The 20,842-nt window shown below is 54.8% G+C and overlaps 6 protein-coding genes across 6 annotated transcripts; 2 read left to right on the top strand and 4 right to left on the bottom strand.

The window, feature by feature from the left end:
* The first annotated feature begins 251 nt into the window (after positions 1-251).
* On the top strand, positions 252-2,697 carry F5Z01DRAFT_246847 (uncharacterized protein). The gene is made up of 4 exons (XM_046258456.1): positions 252-663; positions 798-1,737; positions 1,804-2,109; positions 2,169-2,697. Exons 1-4 carry the CDS (start codon positions 620-622, stop codon positions 2,346-2,348), a joined length of 1,470 nt encoding a protein of 489 aa, XP_046115973.1. The 5' UTR covers positions 252-619; the 3' UTR covers positions 2,349-2,697.
* A 2,370-nt stretch (positions 2,698-5,067) lies between these two features.
* On the bottom strand, positions 5,068-7,803 carry F5Z01DRAFT_246676 (glutamate-cysteine ligase-domain-containing protein). The gene is made up of 5 exons (XM_046258455.1): positions 7,515-7,803; positions 7,326-7,464; positions 7,112-7,269; positions 6,355-7,063; positions 5,068-6,304 (listed from the first exon to the last, which is right to left on the bottom strand). Exons 1-5 carry the CDS (start codon positions 7,523-7,525, stop codon positions 5,189-5,191), a joined length of 2,133 nt encoding a protein of 710 aa, XP_046115972.1. The 5' UTR covers positions 7,526-7,803; the 3' UTR covers positions 5,068-5,188.
* A 1,582-nt stretch (positions 7,804-9,385) lies between these two features.
* Positions 9,386-10,456, bottom strand: F5Z01DRAFT_626185 (WD-repeat protein pop3; the record flags this gene model as incomplete). The annotated part of the gene is made up of 3 exons (XM_046261467.1): positions 9,386-9,799; positions 9,855-10,372; positions 10,435-10,456. 3 exons carry the CDS (start codon positions 10,454-10,456, stop codon positions 9,386-9,388), a joined length of 954 nt encoding a protein of 317 aa, XP_046115971.1.
* A 3,183-nt stretch (positions 10,457-13,639) lies between these two features.
* Positions 13,640-15,805, bottom strand: F5Z01DRAFT_676291 (uncharacterized protein; the record flags this gene model as incomplete). Its single annotated transcript, XM_046265240.1, has 4 exons — positions 13,640-15,152; positions 15,211-15,395; positions 15,455-15,666; positions 15,715-15,805. The coding sequence occupies 4 exons, from the start codon at positions 15,803-15,805 to the stop codon at positions 13,640-13,642; spliced, it is 2,001 nt and encodes a 666-aa protein (XP_046115970.1).
* Positions 15,806-17,533: 1,728 nt separating this feature from the next.
* On the top strand, positions 17,534-19,034 carry F5Z01DRAFT_661758 (IFRD domain-containing protein). The gene has a single exon (XM_046263902.1). It carries the CDS (start codon positions 17,596-17,598, stop codon positions 18,979-18,981), a length of 1,386 nt encoding a protein of 461 aa, XP_046115969.1. The 5' UTR covers positions 17,534-17,595; the 3' UTR covers positions 18,982-19,034.
* A 114-nt stretch (positions 19,035-19,148) lies between these two features.
* On the bottom strand, positions 19,149-20,716 carry F5Z01DRAFT_738603 (major facilitator superfamily domain-containing protein; the record flags this gene model as incomplete). Its single annotated transcript, XM_046266817.1, has 1 exon — positions 19,149-20,716. The coding sequence occupies one exon, from the start codon at positions 20,714-20,716 to the stop codon at positions 19,235-19,237; it is 1,482 nt and encodes a 493-aa protein (XP_046115968.1). The 3' UTR covers positions 19,149-19,234.
* Positions 20,717-20,842: the final 126 nt, after the last annotated feature.

Below are 20,842 nucleotides of genomic sequence, written 5' to 3'. Positions count from 1 at the left end.
CCTAGGCACTCCAGTCCCCGTTCCCTTCTGTTCAGTCGGCCGGGCCTCGCTCAATCTCGCGCTGCCTTAAATTTTGCCAGCGGCTTACCTCACCACCTGGCACCACCAGCAACAATCCAGTCGCCTGGGCCTGTCCGCCCCAGAACCAGATCTCAAACTGCACTCACATCTTGCAAGTGCGCCAGATCTGGTGTCTGGCTACGACCAGTTACAGCAAGCGCACAAAGTCCATTCTTCGGTGCCGCTCTAGCTTTCTGCTTTATCAACCTGGTTCTGCCCTGTCCTGTCCTGTCCTGTCTTGCCCGCCGCCCGCAAGACCAAACGAGACAATCCTATTTCAACTTCGCACACCAACCTCGCACTCCTACTGCGCGGTACCTCATTTTATTAGGCACTGGGCTCCTTCGTGTCTGCATTGATTCGATGGGTATCGTGTGCCAGCATTCCACACGTGCACTCCGCATCGATACTGGCCATTGCCGCCATCGACCTTGAAACGACTCGCGCGCGACTACGTCCGCCTGTCAACCCGTCGTTTCTAGACGACCAATGCCTCGAGCCTCCTCGAGTCCACCCAGTACAACTTCTCGACAACGCATCGTCACTCGGGAGACACGCCATGGAAGCAGCTGAGCCTGGGTCTGCACCTGCCTGGCACAATAGGTATGTCCTCGTCTGCGACAAGAGTCGCAATTGTACTTGCCTTGGACCGAACCCTCCTCTCTTGGCTGCCGTCCCTCCCTGACTCACATTTTGTTCTTCCCATGCCAGAAACTAACATGCTGTTTTGCACGTAGCGCAACGATTCCCGCAGTCGCCCACGCACAAAAGCAACCCCCAGAGAAACTTCGCCCACAGCCACCACCACCGCAAGCCCCGTCGCGTCAACATCCGCAATATTGTGACGGCCCCGAGCGCTCGCACCAAGACCGTCCTGCCATGGCCACGGCCACGGCGACCGTCCTACAGCCTGGCGCTGCCTACCCGCCCACTCCATCCTACTCCTCGACGTATACGAACCAACCTGATGGCATGATGCCCTTGGCGGACGCACGCCGAGGCGATGGCCTCGAGCCGAGCGAGACCGCAAAACGACAAGCGCTGCCGTCCCTGTCCGAAGTCATCAACAAGAATCCCGACTATCCACGGCCCCATCCACCTTCTGCAGGTCCCGCTCCGCCTGCGACTTCGATACAGCCAGGCACCAATTTCCCATCGCCATACGCACCCCCGGGGTCACTGCGGTCGTACGCGGACAGCAGCAGCAAACATACATCGCCGCAACATATGCGTTCCGCGTCCGCATACACCCCTCGACAAGAACCTCTGCCCTCCTTTGCCGAATCGCCCCGACCGGCGCTGAGTGGGAGGCCTACACTACCACCTGTCCCTAGTAGGCGGCCAAGCCCGCCTCAACACCATGAAGCGACGCATTCATATGGGAACGAACCGCAGAAAGACCCCCGGCAGCCGCTGAACGGTGTATACCAGCATCCCCAACCACCAGGCCCGCCGCAACACATGCCCTCCGCCGCAGCTGGGTACCCTACCGGGCCTCCGCCGCCTGGGCAGTTGCCTTTGCCTCCCTTTCAGTCCCCGAGACAAACACATATGGCTTACGAATCGTATGAGCATCGTCAGCAACCACAACACGAGGGTCACGACAGGGTCAACCGGGTGGAATATGACGGCGCTCCTTACTCCGACACCATAGTGTACAGAGAGGGTCTTGCTCGGGTACGTACCACCAATCGCTTGCTTGGCGGTCTCGCTCGCGGGACTATCTGGCTAACAAGCTCACAGATGGCCAATCACGCCAAGACACTGCTCAATTTCGCCGAATCCTATAGCGGGATTGCCCGCGAAGAGCATGGCAGTCATCCGATGCCCGAACGAATGCCTACCGAGAAAGAGATCAACGATGTTGTCAGCTACGTGGACGCCATCAAGGCAGACCTGGACAGCGTGAAGCATGTCATGTACAATGCCATACGGAATCGCGAGCAACCCCCGCGGAGGCCATATGCCGAAGACCACGATGCCGCGGTGTACGAAGAGAGCATGAAGTTCAACCACCAATCAGTCCTTCCCGAGAAACGCAAGCGAGGAGTACGTTGAGACACTTTGTCCATGGATGGAAAGACCCAGTTGCTGACAATTTCTTGCAGCGCGTTGCGCCTCCCGGCAGATGTCACAGCTGCAACCGCGTCGACACCCCTGAGTGGCGACGGGGTCCGGACGGCGCGAGGACTCTGTGCAATGCGTGTGGGCTACACTATGCCAAACTGGAGAGGAAAAGGCTTATAGAACAACGAACGATTGCCGCGACAGTGGACGCAGGCAACTGACAGGGATTCCCGCTTGGGGGCATGGCGTTGACATGCGCCGCACTACAAGCACCAAGCCATCATCACGGCTGGGACCAATTGTCACGCAAAATGGAATGGACAGGCGGGTGGATTTTCAGTTTTCCAACTATAGACATGGGATCGGGTCGCGGGTTATCAGCTGTATATACGCGGGGAATTGGCATTCCTGCGGTCAAACCCAAGGAGGCAGCATCAATGGCGTTTGGGGGGATTGATTACATGGGGCTGATTCAGTGCTGGGCAAGGAGCCAATGTTTTGTTTATTTTTCTACTACTTTTTGGACATACCAGGACCACGATGGATCCAGTTTGAGGCGACATTGGGGTTTACAAGGGGTGTTCAGGCAGGCCGGAAGACTTGCCAACAACGGAGGCGTTATCATAGACAGCAAGAGAAGAAAAGGTATAATTTGGACAAAATCTCGCTACGTACCGCCCGCACGGGACGTCTTGGCGGACACATGTCTCGCAATGGCAACCCAGGAATTCGACGAAGCACCGTGGTACTACTTCTCCTTTTTTCTGCCGCCGTTGGCGCGCCAGACATGCTCGTGGTACCTAGTACATAATCATATGGTATAATTGATGGTATTCCCCACGACGCCTCGACGAGGAATGCTGGCGGTGGGATCACAGGGACTCACTCTCTTGCAGTCTTGCTTGGCTGCATGACCGCATGGCGATTGGAGCGAGTATAAATACAATGACCAAAAGCTTGTCATGTCTCAGACCACTTTGTCCCAGCGTCTTGTGCGCGGTCCCCTCTATTCTATCGCACTCGGCACATGGCATGGCGGCGGCCGGCCGGCACGATCTCGTAAAGTGGGTGGAGGCGAGGGACAGCGAGCAGTACATGTCGTACTCCGTAGGCTGGTTTATACGTGTACGTGTAGTTCACGTGCATGTCACACGGCGATATATCGACGCCAGGCGCTGTTGCTTGCGTACCCTTTGGTACAGTACTCGCCATGAGCTTACTGAAGGTAGTAGTAGTGCCTATCCCATCCACAGTCCATCGTGTGTCGAACTTCAGAGGCTCGTGCTTAATTAGCACATGTCACGGTGAACCCTTGGTTGGGGCACTGTGGGTTCAAGCCAATGTACCGAAGACGGGGGGAATCATTACGGATCTTACGTCTACGAAATGAAAAAAATCTACACGAAAAAGCAACGACAGAACAAGCAGTGGTGGAATCTTGGCAATGTGGGACGGACGTGATCCTCGCATCGACTAACGAGACTAGAAGTACGTAGTACCCAGAGATGGCGCGACCTGATCTGCCATGCAGCTAACCAGGAGGAGGATGGAGGACGAGGACTATCCGGGGTTCATCCTCGGCCTACAGAATACTGTACGTCTCACCTTGGCTCTGCCAAAGCCCATATTAGCGATTACGATGTCGGTAGGGAGAGCAACAAGCATGGTCGCAAAGGAGAGACAAAAAGGGTTCTCGAGTTTAGGTAGACTAGCCTACTAGAGCTCAACTGGACCTGTCAAACACGCCGGAAGCGGTGTCCTTCCCCCGGCGCTATATGATGCCACTAGAGAACCCTGGCGCAGGGCGGGAAGCCAAAGAAAAGGAGAAGAAAAGAAAGAAAGGAAGAATCGTTCTAGGGTCGTGGTTGATGACGACGGGCGGGCTAGGCATGCACGGAATGGGGTGGGAGCGCGAGCTGCACGAATGCTGGCGAAAACCATCAATTGTTGATTCGCGAAACGGTGAATCTGCCATGAGATGATTAAAAGATCAACAGATAGATCTCCCTCCCTCCGCCATCTCGGTCCGATCGGATGGGCACGTTTCCCACCCCCTCTTCTCTCCTCATCCTTCATGTTCCTTGGCTAAACTTCCACGTCCTTCTCGCGGAATCACTCACTCACTCACTCACTCGTCATCCACCCTCAATTGACATTACCCCACCGTTCTTCTTGTGGTAATGCGTGTGCAGACAGCGCAGAAGTATTTAGCCTAGCTCACTAGTAGTATCTCATGGCATAATGTCCGCATTAGTCTAGAAAGCGCCTTGCATGAAGTGCCTGTTAGTACAGAGACTAAGGACGGCGGGACAGACAGGGCCACGAGGCGATCTACGAGTCTAAGGAATGCACATACGCACTACTACCACATACTATCTCCGTACGTACCACCTTATTGATACGCCCGCAGACAGAGAAACACGTCGCGTCTTGGGACGCGGCAGGCTGGACCTCGCTGCAACGACAAGAGTGAGACTCGTCACTATCACAGACAGCAAGGGCTATCTACAGAAGAAAAGAGAGACACGGACGATCGTGCCACGATACAAACCTACCCGACGACATGGATCGCGCAGCCCAGCGCCTCAGCCGCCTGTCCCGTGTCTCGGCCATGGGTGGGTTGAACCGTGATGGGATTGGGATCGTGGCAACGAGGCTTGCGTCTGGGGCCATGTGCTCGTGATGAACTAGTAGTTCCATGTGCTGGCCATGATCGTGCGCTATGCACGCCGATCTAGATACCCTCGTGCATGCACGTACGTATAGCGCATGCACCAGCGGCCGAGAAACGCAAGTACAATGCCCGCCACGCGATGCCATGCAATGCCATCGATAGCGGGCGCCACGAGGGCTTGAGCGCGATGCGGCTGGTCAGGTCATGGCACGGGGCACGACCTCACACAGCAGAAAGACCCCTTGATGTCATGATACTCCATATCGTATGTATGCTTTAGGCAATGTTGTTTAGTACCCAGGTAATGCACCGCGACTCGCTCGCTCGTCCGTCCGACCACCCGCTCGGCCACCATCAATGACTCCATCGCCACACACACGCACACGCTCAGCTGGCACCTGTGCCATCCTCGATCCAGTCGCTCTTACGCTTCCTGGTCTCAGCTGGCGACCCGTCGACGTCTGGGGTCGCGCCATTCTCATCACCGCCTCCGCAGCCCCCTCGGAACTTGCCCAGCAGCTTGGGAAGACCGGGGATCCCGAGACCAGCAAAGTTCCGACCCTCATTCTCCCGCTCGCCAATCGCAATGGCCGCCCCAACGAGGTCGTGCGTGATCTTTTCGTCGACCACACTGTCTTGCTTGTAGTTGGGATGCGCCGCGATAAAGTTGCGCATCCAGCGGGCGGTCGTGTCGAGCTCGCCACTCGCGCGTTTGCTGATGAGATCGAGGTAGGTCGCCAACTCACAGCGCGTCTCGACATCGACATTGACGCTGTCGAGATAGCTCTCCACAATGGGAACCAACCCGGGAAATTCGCCGTCCATCGAACCGTTGATGATCTCGTTGACCGTCATCTCTTCGTACTCGTCCTCTACCAGACCTGGCGATGCTGGACGGCTGGGCATGGCAGACCCAGGCCGACTATCGTCACCGAACACGGTATTAGCTCGCGATGGCCGTGCCGGGAATGGGTTCTTGCGGAAAAAGAACTTTTCTCGAAGCACGCCATCCAAGGCGTGTGCTCTCTCCATGTTCTCGTCCACCCGCTTGATGGGCACGTAAAAGTTGAGATCAAATGACAGAATCGCCCTCGTGACCAATACCATGAAGACGGAGAACGCAGCATTCTCAAAGTCCGTGATTTGGATCTCCATCGAGCGGAACTCGACGCGCCACCCAATGCTGTTGTCCGCCGGTGGTGGCTTGAACCGCATGTGTTGCCAGTTCGTGGATTGAATATTCTCGAAATGGTCCGTCTTCTTCAAGTCGAGCTCCAGCAAGTCCTCCGCAAAGATGACAATGGGGTCGCGGATAAATAGATGAGCAAAGTGAGTTGCCAACAGGTCGTCCATACCGCCGTCCATCAATGTCTGCTTGATTTCAGGATCAAACACCAAATCGGGATCCAAATATTCTGGTCGTAACCGGGCATCTTCGGCAATGTACGTTGAGTTGGAAGCATAACGCGACTTGGGAATCCGCCACCGGTCATTCTTCAGAGGCTACATCAGTCAGCACGGCCGTTCTTCCAGGGAAGCCCAGGCAATCTTACCTTCTCACCCAGCTCTTCGGGTGTTCTGCAGTCGACCGAGTTAGATATCTGGTTCCATCGGACATCTGTGTTGGCCAAGAAGCCCTTGTATACCGGTGTGGCTGCTGTGAGAGCCAGCATGATGGGTCCCAGTGGGCTCAACTGGTCGTACATTTGTCGTCCCTCTGTAATGTTCTTGGCCTGGAACGTGATCTGCAAGCAGCAGCTTCCCATTCCGAACGCCATGGCATCCATGTGGATATGGTCATCCGGCGCGGCGCCGTTGCGCACATCGTCGTCCTCGGGCCACTGGTGAAGGTCAAAGTCAACCGTTGGGTCTTTCCACGGCTTTGGTGTGTTCTTGTCGTGGAACACGGGTACGTTGACCTGCACTTTGCGGCCTCGACGGGATCGAATGTTGGCGGCTAACGTGGGGAAGCGAATATGAGGGTTCGCAATCTCGTCCGGCACGAATTGCGACCGCAGCCTCGGCCCAGAGACGGGGTATTCTGGAAATGTGAACTGTCCTGGGCTGCCGATGCGCGGGAATGTGGTGAGAGTGATGGGGTACTCGGTGGGTAGCATGTGTTCCTTGGCGATCCTTCTGCGCAGCTTCATGTCAGGTTCGACGCCCAGGAGCTCTTTGAATCCTATTCCCCAGGGCTTTCCTGGCGTCGCCTCCAGCATGAACCTTCCGAATTCAGGATGGAATACCGGCACGGGCTTGGACCTATCCAGGTTAGTGTTCACGATTCTTCCATCATCATCGGCAACTCACTGAGTCTGCTTGAGTTCCGCGTCCTGCCCTTCGGCTGTGCATCCACCCTTCTTCGCAAGCTCGGCATCGCAAGCAAGTGCATCAAGAATCTCGGCTTGCCGCAAAGACAGGAGCACCTTGGACCCCTCCTTTTCGTATAGCACAACGAGATATTCGACCTACAGTGACTGGTCAGCCATGCGTCCGGCTTGTTGGGAATGGCACTTTCACTGACCTCATCGCCCCAGAGAAGAGCGTCACGCTCCTTTCCCTTGGCCTTGTTCCATATCTCCAGGAGTTGCAGGATGCCCCATTCTCTGACCTGCTGCGCTCTCTTCTTGGCCTCTGGCCAGTCCAGGGCTGTACCCAGCGCTCTGCAGCATGTAAGCAGCTGTTCACTGACGTTGCCGGATGATATACTCACAAAAGACCCATTGAGGCACTCTCCTCATTCCACGCCTGAGACGCGGTTCGGGACCAAAAAATGAAAATTAGAATCAGGCGTGACAAGCGCCAAGGTCTAATGAGCAAAATTTCACATGCGCTCGCGTCACCACTCTGCTCCCACAATCCGGTCAGTCTATCCCTAGCAAATCTGGAGAAACTCTGACGGACTGGAGACCGAAAACAAAAGAGGTATGGTGGTTGAAGTAGACTTGACGTCCGTCGCGGTCAAAAAGTGCTCGCGCGGCTCGTTATCCGCATGCGTATATGGGCGGATTGACTGGACTGACCAGTGCTGGCGAGTCGCGACAAGATGCCGAATTGAACCCCGCGCTACTAGACTGACGTCGAATAAGGCTCACCAGATTCCCGGATCTAGGCGACCTGGTCAAAAGTAGGAATGCCTCACAAGACAGAACACCTTGAGCAGATGGTGCTCGTCCAGATTGCGTGATGGAGGCGTCAGAATGTGCCACTTATTGCATCCCACACCTGTAGAGCTTGATATGGAGGACTTGGTTTTTTTTAATGTCGCATCGATAGCGGAATGAATCACTGTTCTAGAAATCCGAGGTGGAGCCTCGAGGCACGCGTTACTGGGGGCCGTCAAGTCGGCTTAGAAATCGAATCAGCTCCAATTGTCATCTCCCATGCGGTCAGATCGTCAATGCTCCCTCACGTTGCGGAGTACAGCAGCGGACATTCCTTGTGGTTCGGCGCTTACCGTGGTGTCGGTGGTGCGCGAGGCGGTATTGCACCATCACCGTGCCGCCATTCTGGCAGTACAGCGTAGGCTAGCCTCGGGTGGTCGGCGTACGTCCGTTGGAGCAATTGATAGAGATGTAGGCTTTGATGATAAGGTTATTTGTCGAGAGCTTTGAGGATTAGATAGTGGTTAATTATGTCAAGGTAGCAATGATGTTTTAGTTCAGCATCGAGTGGCGGTTGATTCCCAGGTACCTTAAAGTAATAAGCTGCGCTTCCAGCAAGAGCCAAGGTCCGCAAGGCCTTCACAGTGGCGCCTTCCGCGTCTTCAGTGCTTTGCCATGATGATCATGTGATAACGTCGGAAGCTATCCGCTCTCGAGGCCAAGCAAGAAAGCTCTTTTCTGCCATACACATTACGTTAGTAGTACATCTTAATATAATGATCACCCTACAGTCACAAGGCGCAACATGTAACAACATTATCAACCAGCATTTGTCAGGCTGTGATAGCATTTGCAATCCACATTGCCGCCCATCTGACCAGCATGTAACATCCGCCCTTCTCTCGAGCTGACATTTCCTCTCCAACATATGCGCCGATGACCCGACACTCCCACATGCGCCTTGATGCTGTCCATCTCTATCACAGGCCGCAGCACAACGCCGGCATTAATACGGTCTCAAGGACTCTAGACCTGGTCATAGCTTGCCTCGCACGAGCGGCCATCCGCGATGCGGGTGTCTTGGCCGAATCATGCCAAGTCTTTGGCGGCGCTCTCTTCTCGCCAGCTTACACCCGTGTCGCTAGTTCAAGGACACCATTATGTCCACACCAGATAGGAGAATGCGCCTTGCAGCCCCCTTAGTTATCCAACAATCGTCTGTCCGTCCATCCCTGTCTCAGCGGCGCCGCAGTTCAGCATGGTCGGGATACATATCTCACGCTTCCGCATGATCTTTGGTTCGTTCGTATTTTGAAGGGCTCGCCTGAGTCGCAGCCTCGCAGGTAGATATGCTGTGGGCTGTCGACAGTTGCGTCGGGTGCAGTAGCCACGTAGGCTTCCGCGTTCGGGCAACCTGACCTGGCTGCTGCGTATTGTCGACTCTTGGCCACGTTCATCAACAGAATTACCCTCCTTCCGGTCAGCGCGTCTCAGAGTAATCATTGAGCGCCACGCAGACGGCTCCGCGATGATGCCCGTTGTATTGGCGGATGATCTGTTGACCACTGACCTCCCACAACCGCGCATAATGGTCGGAGCAGGCAGTGACAAGATACGCCGAGTCCGCGCTGAAAGCGCAATCCCATACCCAACGCTGATGGGCAGTCAGGGTCGCTTCGAGCGGGAAAGGCTTGGCCTCCTCATCGGGGCGAGGTTCAATGTTCACCACCTCCCAGATCTTGGCGGTATGATCCGCGCTGCAGGTGGCGAGCTTCTTGACGTCCGGGGATAGGAGAATCCTGGTAATGTGGTTCTGGTGAGCGCTGAACTGGGTGACGGGGAGGAGCTGCGTGCGATCGTAGGACTGGATCAGGTGCCAGACGATGACGTTTCCCTATGCACGATTAGCTGGCTGGGAACCTTGACGACTCCATAAGAAGAACACGTACTTCATTGTTCGCTGCGCAAAGCAAAGACCCGTCGCTTGCGACTGTGACGCTCGAGACGGACACGTCCTCTTGAGGGATCATCTCATGCGAACAATTGTTCTCTGCGAGGTCCCAGATGCGCACACTTCCCGCTCTATCGCAGCTGATAATTTCGCCCTGGTTCGGGTGAATCACCACGTCGTTCACCGGGCTGCCATGGCTGTAGGAGCGCTGAATCGTCCCCGTCCGCGTGTCCCAGATCTTGACCGTACCGTCCTCCGAGCTCGTCACCATCCATTTGCCTTCGCAGTGGAATGCCACGCCTGTGACATTGCCCGTGTGGCCTTCGAAGGTAAGAAGCGCATTTGGGTTCGTCGACTTGATATCGTACAGCTTGACACTGTGGTGGCCGGCGGCGGCAAGGAAACGCTTATCGGGTGAGATGCAGAGGCGGTTGACTTGCGAATCGGGATGTTGGATGGTCCGGGAGCATATTCCCGACAGTGCCTCCCAGAATCTGATTGTGTGGTCGTAACCCGCTACGTTCCGTGTTAGCAACTTCGCCTGTGCTATCCAAGTGGTTTTCCGGACGTGTCCATACCTGTACATAGAATGACAGACATTGTGCTTGTCGATGGCCAGCTCGGTTTCTGCTGGAGCAAAGTACTTGGCGACGACGAGTGCGTGGTCTCAGTGCAAGTCAAAATTGCACTCCAGCGCGCCTCGGTGCGATCAAGCACAAAGCTTCCGACAATCTATTGCTTGGGTTAAAGTGCGATCAGGTGGGCAGTATTTGGGGGCGGGCTGGCGGGCGGCGCATACCTTCGACCCCTCTTTAAGTCGGTTTAGTGGCTACGGTACTAACGTGCATAGCCGCTTAACTACGCTTACTACATAGGCCTCGAGCACCAAAAAGCTAGCCCAGTTGAAGCACGCTACGTACGACTACGAGTACGGCCCGAGCCCAAGCACTCCTCCGTCAGAACGTTCAGCAACAAGCCGGTGTCAGTTTTACCATCCTGGCTATGCTCGTGATAGCAGGGTTGGCTGAAGCTTGTCCGCCAACCTCGTAGCACGCTACTGCTGGCATCATATGATCAGATGCCGAATGTACCGTCTCCAGGGCCAAGAACATCGAGCCTCTCCAAATTTCTAAGAAGTTCCGCCCGCAGTCGAGCCTTCTTACAGACTTACGCCTCTACGTGCTACTGTCGGGGGCGTTTTCTGTCAAAAACCACATGGTCATGTCGTGTACCCTACCGAAACGCCTACGTCACGGCGAGCTTGAGTACCGGCGCGCTGCAATGGCAGTATGTCATTGGACTTTATACCGTCACTGGCCGTGGCACTATCATGACTATTAGGGAGAGTGGCACGATGTACACGTTGGCGGATGGCTGAGTGTCACTTCCTGCTCGATTGTAATAGGGTACAATCTGGCTTGGTTCATACCACGCATTTTACTTCAGAACCAATGAGCCACAACGAAAGAATGCCAGCCGCCATCAACATTCAGCTTCCAAACGAAGGGATGACGACCCGAATATCCCTGGCTAGCCTCGAGTGTTTGGGGGACCATAACCTAGCGAGACCGCCCCAGCCAACACGCTGTTCTTCGAGATACTAAAAGCTTCATCATGTTCCAATGCCGACAGTGCTGGGGCCGCCGGTGCTGGGGCCTCCAGTGGTGTTACCGCCAGGATCATTGCTGCCCGTGCTGTCATTGCCAGAATTTTTTTTTCCCTGCCATTAGATGGCTTGGTACGCTTTCTGACCCATTCGGCGTCGATGGGAACAACCATGGTATCTTCACAGTACTGGCAGTTCGAGGGGCTACAGAGTGTAAGTCACTGTAAGTCCAGAGGTACAGAACGACAAGGCACAACCCACGTCCTGAAGCTGCACTCGTCGCACGTGGCGAGGCCGATGATGGGGCCTTTGGGGGCTCTGAAACCTGACGACATGACGAGAGCGAAACTTGGCAAGCTCCCTGATGACAGTTGACTTATAGACCAAAGCAGTGGCTGATGCGGACGCAGTCTTCTGTCAGATGATCACGGATTATTTGAAAAAAGGGGCCAAACGCGAAGGTAGGACTTGTGCTCGGGGTTGTCTTTTATACATGCTCACGTACTACTTGCGGTTCGGGCTGGACGTGTAGCCTGTCCACGCTGTCACGATGTGTCCAAGTATACGCTGAAGGACTCGCCAGCACACACAAGCACACAGTCGTGCCCGCAAGTTGTCAGCCTTCGACTCTGCAAGCTCACCGACTCCATGTCGCCCAGATGCTCATCGGCTGCATGTCCGGCCTGGTGCTGTCTGAGTACATTATGGATGGTCATGGACTGTCAGGCACTAATACACAGGGCAGTTAGCCTTGTTTCAGACGGGGCCTGTCAAGCTGTGGAAGGTGTCTGCTGGTTGTGTTTCACCGCAATCCGGCCAACCGGAAATGCGTCAGAACTGCCTGGTCCCATCGAATCATGTTGCTACGCTGCATAAGTCTATCCGATGACTTTCTGCTATCATGGACAAGACGGCGCTTCGAGATATCTACAGTTGATGTCACAGTCTTTTGGACCGAATTTTGTGAACTTGTTCCTATATTCATCTTTCCCCCATGGGCGAGTCTCAAACCAAGATCGTCCTCTCCAGAATCCATGACCTGGTGTTCAAGTACTGGATCATGGGGGATAAAGGAGCGCAGATGCACGTACCCGGCATCTCTGAATATGACTCGCCCACAGCTCATCGGGCCATCAACGCTGCTGGCATGCTACTAGGAAGATGTTTTCACTGGCCTCTCACGATAGCGTCGAATAGTCACGGGGATGACCCAAAGTCGTACAAGCCATGCCGCTGTCGATGAAACGGACATCATATTAGCCTCTCGCTGCCTAACATGAACGACATGAACCGAACCAGATTCCATGTTTCGAGTGCGATCATGTTATGGTACCGAGCTAGATCAACCCTGGTCAGTGCGTCTTTTGCTGTTGGAACCACATGTCCATCTCGCATATGCACGCACGCCCTCTTCTTCCTGGACCACCAACACTCCACCCTCCCCATGAAACCGGTCAGTCCCGCCACTCCTCTATCATTTGGCCTTGCTTGTACGTGCTCATGCTGCTTTACACACCGGTCGTGAAATCCCCAGCCGGGGCCAGCGTCATCGATATGCGGCCTCTCCTGCTGTCCCGTCTTGTTCCGCCAGACCGGTCTCTCTCCACCGCTTCTACATTGCCTCCATCCTTGTTGTGCATGTCTTCATGGACTCAGCGCTGCCTCGAATACGTTGCGCCGGCGATCATTGTCCACGTTACATAGCCTCCTCCGGTCTACTCCGCGGTCTGAGCGAAGGGCTTGCAGATCGGTCAATGTTGCTATGCACTGGTATTGTGTCATCCGATGGCTTGCCATAAGGTTTCGCATCCGCCGGGCTCACATGATCTTGTTCACGATGTCAGTACTGTCGATGAAACATAACATAGCATTCGTCCTACTAACTTAGCACACCCTGTTCTGACCAGATTATCATCACTGGCCATTTGAGTTGAGCCATGTGTCCTCATTATCCTCCCATCGCGATGTTTACCTTCGCGAAAAGATTAATCCCCCTTAGCCGATTCGTTCGGCGATTTCCTCGTGCTACAACTGTGAGGTCCAACAATATGCTAGCAATATCATAACAGTAAAAAATGCCACAGGTCGTGTACTGCTCAGTCTCACACACACAAAAAAAAGTAAAGATATACCAGTACTCGCGATCACGAACATTATGTCCAAGTCCCGAGTGCCTTTTACAAGACAGGAGCAGTGGCTACCAAGGCGGACCATGCCAGAACACCTCCCAATGCCACATATCCGGCAGCCTCTGCAACACTACGTCGGACACGCTTCGTAGGACGTTGTTCCTTTGTCGGAGAGCCAGCCTGCACCACGGGATTCGACTCGTTTGCCGGCTCGGTCTGTGAAATTGCCTGTGACGACTCAGCCACCAGCGTCGTGGGCTCCTTTGAGACATCTCCAGCCTGAACAGCAGCCTCTGCGGTCTTGGCCGTGGCTTCATCTTCTTCCACTGTTGAACGTGATATCTTATCCGCGCCCCGCTTGCGAGACGGGGTTTCGGGGGGAGCGGTCTGATGCTGAGCGCCAGCAGACATGTCTTCGCCTGTGGTCTCGGTATCACGAGGCGGCGCTTCCTGTGCAACTTCGTCGTCTGCCGTAGTTGTCTGCTTTGCTTCTTTCGCTTTGACCTGAGCGGTAAAATTTTCAACCAGTGCCCGTTCACTATCCGACAAGGCCATTGAGCCTCTTGGCGGCTGATAGGATGCACGCATAGCCAGCACCGTCCCTTTGGCCTTGCGATACAAAGCTTTTTCATCCACCGCTGATGTCTGTAGGGGTCTTGAGAACGAAGATTCATGGCCGCTCGTAGTCGCGTGATTGTCGCTAAGGGACGGAGATACAGGCGCGTAATCGTTTCCAACCGAAGCTGTGGAGGGACCATGAGTCTGCAGTGATAAATCACCAAACGTCGACGAAACTTGCTCATGGGGGTTCGCGTCGAGTGTGTTCCGTGGGAGTGGTTTGAAAACGATGTCTTGCAGGTTGAAAATTGGCTTGGAATCGAGGATGGGAGCCTGGGCTAGCAATGAGCTTTCGCCAGCTGTGTCGTTCATACCGGCCGTAAGACTTCCATAGTCCGTCCACTCGCTGTCATCCTCGGGAAGGGCATTAGCGGCCTCATCTGGCTCAAAGTCATCCATGAGGGAGGCGGCATCGGAGTCCATGAAATTTTCTTCGAGGGGTTGTTCGTCATCCAGGTCGTGAGTTTCGACATCGTTGTCTAGCTCGCTTTCGTAGGCCGAGACATCGGCGAATTCGTTCCCACTCCCACTCGATGTACGGGGCCCCCATTCCTCCGCCATAGAACTCCCGGGCATATCCTCGCTACTTTCATCTCCAACTGTGCTATGCCACAAGGTCTCGGCTGGCAGAGCTCCGACATGGACTCGGTCATCCGAGTAAAGGTCGGGCTCTTCCAAGTCGATGCTGGTTGGTTCAGTGGCCTTGTGGACCTTTTGAACAGCAGCAGCCACCTGACCCGCGGTCAGGTCGACGACGGCACCAGAGTAGCTCTGCAAAGCTGATGCGGCCGCTATACGAATTGGGCTGCTCGGGGGGTTGAACCCGTTCTCGACAAGAACCGACTGGGCAAAGGCAAGATCTGTTTCGTCGCCGCAGTCATCCTCGTGATCTTCGACATCCGTATCGTCCGGGACAGTGTACGTCACTGGCCTGTTCGTGTGACTAAGAGCACAGTCAGATATTTTCCCTCTCGGATAGCATAAGAAAGGCAGTGGCTTACTCGGGGATCTCCCAGACAATGTTGGTGTGGACTTTGTATGGCTGGAATCTATCGTGGCCTCGCTCGATTTGTGCGCCCAGTGTAATTGTGTCACCAGACTTTAGGGTCCGGGTCTCTTTTGCCTTCAAGCGCCTGTCATTGTGGAGGGTTCCGTGAAGCGACCCCTTGTCCTTGAGGATAACTTGCTATGGCCAAATTAGAACTTATACTCTCCCAAAGGACTAATGCGTCCGACGTTACGTACCCGACATTGAACATCAAGTTGCAACTCGGCGTGGCATCGCGAAACGACAGCACTCTCGAAATACGCGTTGGTGGCATTCGCTTCGAGTCCACTCCTCTTGCTGCTCGCTCTTCCGATCGGACAGGTCGGCTTCGCTGGTGTGAGAACAAGCCGGCGGCAGCCCAGCGGTCCCAGCCTGTCCTCGGCGTTCGTGGAAGTGAGCTTTACCGTCGCTACGACTTGTGAGCTGATATTGATATTTTGAAGAGCATCTCACGTACCTGTGATCTCTTGAGGCTGGCTCGGTTGGTGTGCGGATGGTTCCGTTAGGTCGATAGGGCGAGGCGAGTCGAAGGCACGCTCGGGACGCATGATCACGGTTTGCTGAGGTGGCTCGCGGCACGATGTAGCTTTGGAAAAGGGTGGTGTTGGGGACGAAGGTTGAGAGAAGAGAAGCCCTGGACGGTAGGAGCAGGAGAAGTTCGGAAGGAATATGAATGGTGCTGAGGTGAACTTAACCTCAACAGGTGTCACAGAGTAAGAACTACAAGGTGGTGACTCGTCGCTATGGTCGGGAGTGACTGCCCTGCCAAATCAGGCAGAAGGCTGATGTGACAGGATAGATAACGATAAGGGCCCCTCACCTCCTTATCACCGGGCACTTTGAGGTGTGCGCAACGATCGCTTCAGCTTGGTCCACGAGAGTTGACAAACTGGAAAGAAAATTGTCACCAAAGCACCAGAGCTCTTTAAAAGTAAAAGTTTCTCTCATTTTGGTTCCCAATGACGCTGCTACCTAATCGCAAACGTGTTATGTTGAGTCAAGCAGTATCCTGAGATAGGCTGATGCGGGGGTAGCATCTCAGTGTCACGGGGCCACACTGACGCCCGGAAGCTCAGGCAACCTCAGCCCTAGGCTGCTGGCGCCGAAGCGTATTGCCCATAAAATATCGACGACCTGGGCTCAACCACGCAACATATCACGCCACTCCAGTTTTACCGACTGCTTCGGCCGTATACAGCTCAGAATACGCAATCAACGATACTACGCGTTGCATCGGGAGACGCGTTGAGGGCCAGGCGGACAGTCATGCATGACGCTATGGCGACCGGGGTTTTAAGCTGGGCTATTTGAGGGTCCACGTCCATCACCCGAGCCGACACGATGTGGGGTGTGCGTTGGCTCCCCGCTTGCCGTCTAACTGAAGCTGCTAGGAAGTGTGCCCTACCCTACAGCTGCACTTCCACCATCGCCTGACGAGGAGATCGTTGGGAACGGGTGCCCAATTTTTATTTCCATACCTATGTTAGAAGCTTACGATTTATGTGAATACATCAGCTTCCCAAGTGCTACAAAGTTCCACACAGCTTGTTGTTGACATGGTTGAATTTGGGAATAAATTCTCACCCAAACTTGCCCACTACTTCAAACCCATTGCGCATCATGTCTGACGCCGTGCATTACCGAGAGACTTGAATCACACTGATCAAGGAACAGTGCCTGAAGATATAGTGTCACCAGATATAGCTTACGACAAATTGTTAATTGTGCTCGCCCAGAACTCTTCCAGGCGGTGGTATCCGTACGCTCCAGTCTTCTAGCATGCGGGCGCGAAGACGTCACAGGTGCCACTCGAGCTCCACGTGAGCAGCGGCCAGTCAACTGCCACGATTTGTCTGGCGTTCCATCAAGTTTCAACAAATCTTCATCGTCGCTAGCTCTTCCCACACACTCGCCTCTCTTCCCCTGCTTTGCTGTTCTGTATATCTGTCGTTGGACAGAACATCGCCTGGCTGCTCTCATTGCCGAGTTCCTCAGTGCAAGATACCAGTTCCCCGCCTTTGGCAGCCACGTGTTTTCACGGTCTTTATGGAGGCACGCCTTCATGTGAGAATTTCGTTTTTTGCCTCATTCAAAACTTGACAAGACGAATCGTCGTGCGCCAAAACCAAAATAGCAGAGATCGATACAGCAAAGAACCTTCCACAGCCTTTGGAGTTGGAGAGCCTGGGCAAAAACTTAGGAAAATCGCCAGCTGGGGCTTGCGCTCTGAATTGCGTTGGCAATAGGCTCTTTGGCCAAGATCCACGCAGATCTTGTCGCAGAAGTTGACAGTGGCGTCATTGTTCTTTGCGCAAAGAACACCACCGCCGTAGCCAAGATGAGCGGCCTCACAGGAAAGGAGTTAAAGGGAGAAGGCAAGACCACGTCCCGCAAGGCTCGCAAGTCCGGTCGCGCTTTGGGCACGGCAACACCTTCCGGCTCTGAGCTGCTTCATCGCGTCTTCAACCAAGATGACTTTGCTTATCGATCTGAGAACGAGGGCACCCCTCCTCAGACGCCACCAATCTCCTACGAGGATGACGAATACATCATGTCCGGTCAAATCACACCCGCAGAAGGCCTCATGACTCCTGACGATCGTGAAGCTGCATCGGGGTCCGAGCTGGGGTTATGGGACCCGAAAAAGCTGGTGCATGAGCTCCAGGACAAGAAGACAAATCGGTCCGAGACGCGAGAGATGTTGCTCGAGCATTACAACAAGACCATGCGGTCAAGCTACAACGAGGACATGGAAACGCTCAACACAAGCGAACTCATTGACGCATTTATCCGCGGAGCGAACAGTAGCACCAATGCGAACGAGAGGTCGCTCAACCTGCAAGCCTACTCGCTCACAATCTGCACAGCGAATCTATCCCAGTCGGACATGGCGTCGCGTCAGACGCTCAAGCAGATCCTCACCGACGACAGCAACGAGGAGTGCAAGGTCCAGGCGCTGTACGCACTGACGTGCACCATTGTGTACTACGGCGCTGGCGAAGACGACATTGTGGAGTGGCTTGACTTCATCGTCGAGACGATCCAAAGCAATGGCGAGTCCATAGGTGTGACCGGTAAAGACGGCGTCATCACGGCGCTCTTCGAGTGCTGGGGCTTCGCCGCCACCTTTGCCAACATCTGGTACCACGCCGATTCCGCCATGGACGCGTTCGTGGAGAAGCTGGACAGTCCCGATGTCGACACCCAGACCAGTGCGGCCGAGTGCATCGCCTACATCTTTGAAGCATCCCGGGAGCACGAGCAGGAAGACGGCGAGCCCTTTGAACTTCCATACGACCCGATCCGTGTCGCCTCCCGGATCACAGACCTGTCCAAGGGCTCATCGAAATCCAAGTCAAAACAAGGCCGCAAGGATCTCCGCGGAGGCCTTCGGAGCGTCATCACGTCACTTGAAAAGGGGGTTGGGCCATACTACTCCACCGCACGATCACTCAGCACGAACAAGGAGCAAGGCTATCGGTATAAGCTGCGCAAACGCCATCCAGCTTCGTCAATGGGCTATGTTGCTTTGGTGGAGTCGTGGGATACGTACCTCCGCATCGCGATGCTGAAGAAGATATTCGGGGGCGGCATGGAGAAGCAGCTGGAGCAGGAGAACCCGATGGTGAAGGAATGCTTGGAGGGCTTGGATTGGTCTTTTGTGACCAAAACTGACAGTCGTGTTGGGCAACAAGGCGGATACAATGATGTTGATGACTATTAATTAGATAGACGTAAGACATTCAGCTTGGAAGCAATGAATCGCTTTAGTGCACATTGACAAGTAAACATCCAAGTGGTTTTTCTCGACAATTTATCTGAGACCCTATACTCCGTACCAAGTAGCCCAACGATGGCACGTCCCCGGAGTCAGTCCTCCAAGAGATGCCCTATTATCACAAACTCCCGCGCCGAATACATCGGTCCAAGTACCAACACCATTCACACAGTGACTGCGCGCTTCCTTGCGGCCGTCATCAAAATTTGTACCCCTGGCCGCCTCTAACAATCCTCGACACCAGAATGGCAAAGATGATCCCTCCTCCCACAAGAGTCGCCATACCAGAGAACAGACAAGCGGCAAGCCATCCACTCTGTCCCGTGCCCTCGAGCAGGAAGTTGCTGAGTGGACCGCCCCCGAAAGCGCTAATAGAGCAAACCATCATCGTGAACCCAAGACGCAGGCCGATCTGTCCAATTTGCTCGGGCGGTGTGATCTTGGCAACGCACGCTGACCCAAGTGGGATGAGCCCACCCGAGAACAACCCATAAAGAACCGCAAATGCAATCATGGCCGGCAGAGACGTCATGGTCACCCAGCAGGCCGTCAGTGTGGCCGTGAGGAGGGCCATCAGGCACAGCATGTTGAACGTTCCAAAGTAGTCAGCCAAGGCGCCCGTGCCGATCCGACCGACGACAGAGCCCGAGTAGCAAATGGCGAGAAGAACGTGAGCCACGTCGGCGTGGTGATGCTCTTCTGCGAATACGGGAATGAGGTTGAACGGGATGAGCATCCCTCCGTAGATGAAGAAGAGGGCAATGCTGAGGGCGATGAAGGAAGGGTCTTTGAGCGAGTTGAGAGCTCCCGGTGTTGTGGTTCCCGTGGTAGTAGATGCTGTCGCGAGTAAGGTGGTCGTGGTGTTCCCCTGAGACTTCTTTTCGGCGTTTGTGAAACGCTGTGTCAGGCGACGAAAGGCTCGGCGTAGAGTGATTTTGGTGTCTGGGAAGCGTTCCTTGACCATGAACGAGGCGATGAAGAGCGGGACCAGGGGGATGAGACCAACGGCTTGCAGGGTGCGCTTGAGGCCAAAGGCCTCGTTGAGCGCGTCCACGACCAGAGGCCAGAAGATGCCACCGAGAGACGACCCAGAGGCCACAATCCCCAAAGCCAGCCCGCGTCGACGGTCGAACCAGGTCGAGACCACACTCAGGATGGGATAGTAGAGGAGCGTGTTGGCCAGGCCGTAGAGAAAGCCCTGGAGTGCAATGTACGTACCCAGGCCGTCCCCGAATTCAGCGAGCAACAGAAAGGCCGCGGAGAAGATGCAGGTCCCAATCATCATGAGCACAGTGGCGCTGAGCCGGTCGGAAGCGTATCCAGCAATACCCCCGAGGACGAACAGCAGTCCTGGTTGAACACTGCCGATCCAGCCAATGTCTTGGAGCTTGACTCCCTTGCTCCATGGTTCATCGACATAGACGGCTTGGAACGAGCCCCAGGAGTTCAGAATGCCAAAGCTGGCCCATAGTTGGATGAAGCCGCTGATGACAGCGAGCCATGCAGGCCAGCCGCGATCAGGGGGTGGTGCAGTGGGAGGCTCCATGTCGTCTTGGGCGGCCGGATGGTTGCCTGCCTCCTGTCCTTCAGCGCCTGCTGGGGCGGAGTGTTGAGCAGGGACATTGACGGTCATGTTAGAATCAGTGGAAGGGGATAGATCTGCCAAGGGGATAGAGGCCATTTTGGCTGACGGCTGGATATGACACCGGGACACTTGACTTGGTTTGTTATGATGGATGCAGGCGATGTCGAGACCCAGAGACAAAATGTTTCTTTTGGGGTGATGGCCGTTCAACTGAAGATGGGA

This window comes from Emericellopsis atlantica (genome assembly GCF_019669845.1).
Source record: "Emericellopsis atlantica unplaced genomic scaffold F5Z01scaffold_23, whole genome shotgun sequence".
NCBI lineage: Eukaryota > Fungi > Ascomycota > Sordariomycetes > Hypocreales > Bionectriaceae > Emericellopsis > Emericellopsis atlantica.
This window is presented reverse-complemented; position numbering and strand designations above follow the sequence as displayed.

Bases quoted from the DNA above. Each gene is read 5' to 3' on its own strand.
- F5Z01DRAFT_246847 (XM_046258456.1), top strand. From the start codon at position 620: ATGGAAGCAGCTGAGCCTGGGTCTGCACCTGCCTGGCACAATAG. The intron at 1,738-1,803 runs GTACGTACCACC...ACAAGCTCACAG, and splicing joins ACAGAGAGGGTCTTGCTCGG to ATGGCCAATCACGCCAAGAC. The intron at 2,110-2,168 runs GTACGTTGAGAC...AATTTCTTGCAG, and splicing joins CCGAGAAACGCAAGCGAGGA to CGCGTTGCGCCTCCCGGCAG.
- F5Z01DRAFT_246676 (XM_046258455.1), bottom strand. The intron at 7,064-7,111 runs GTGAGTTGCCGA...TAACCTGGATAG, and splicing joins GCGGAACTCAAGCAGACTCA to GTCCAAGCCCGTGCCGGTAT. The intron at 6,305-6,354 runs GTAAGATTGCCT...TGACTGATGTAG, and splicing joins CCGAAGAGCTGGGTGAGAAG to CCTCTGAAGAATGACCGGTG.
- F5Z01DRAFT_661758 (XM_046263902.1), top strand. From the start codon at position 17,596: ATGAGCGGCCTCACAGGAAAGGAGTTAAAGGGAGAAGGCAAGACCACG.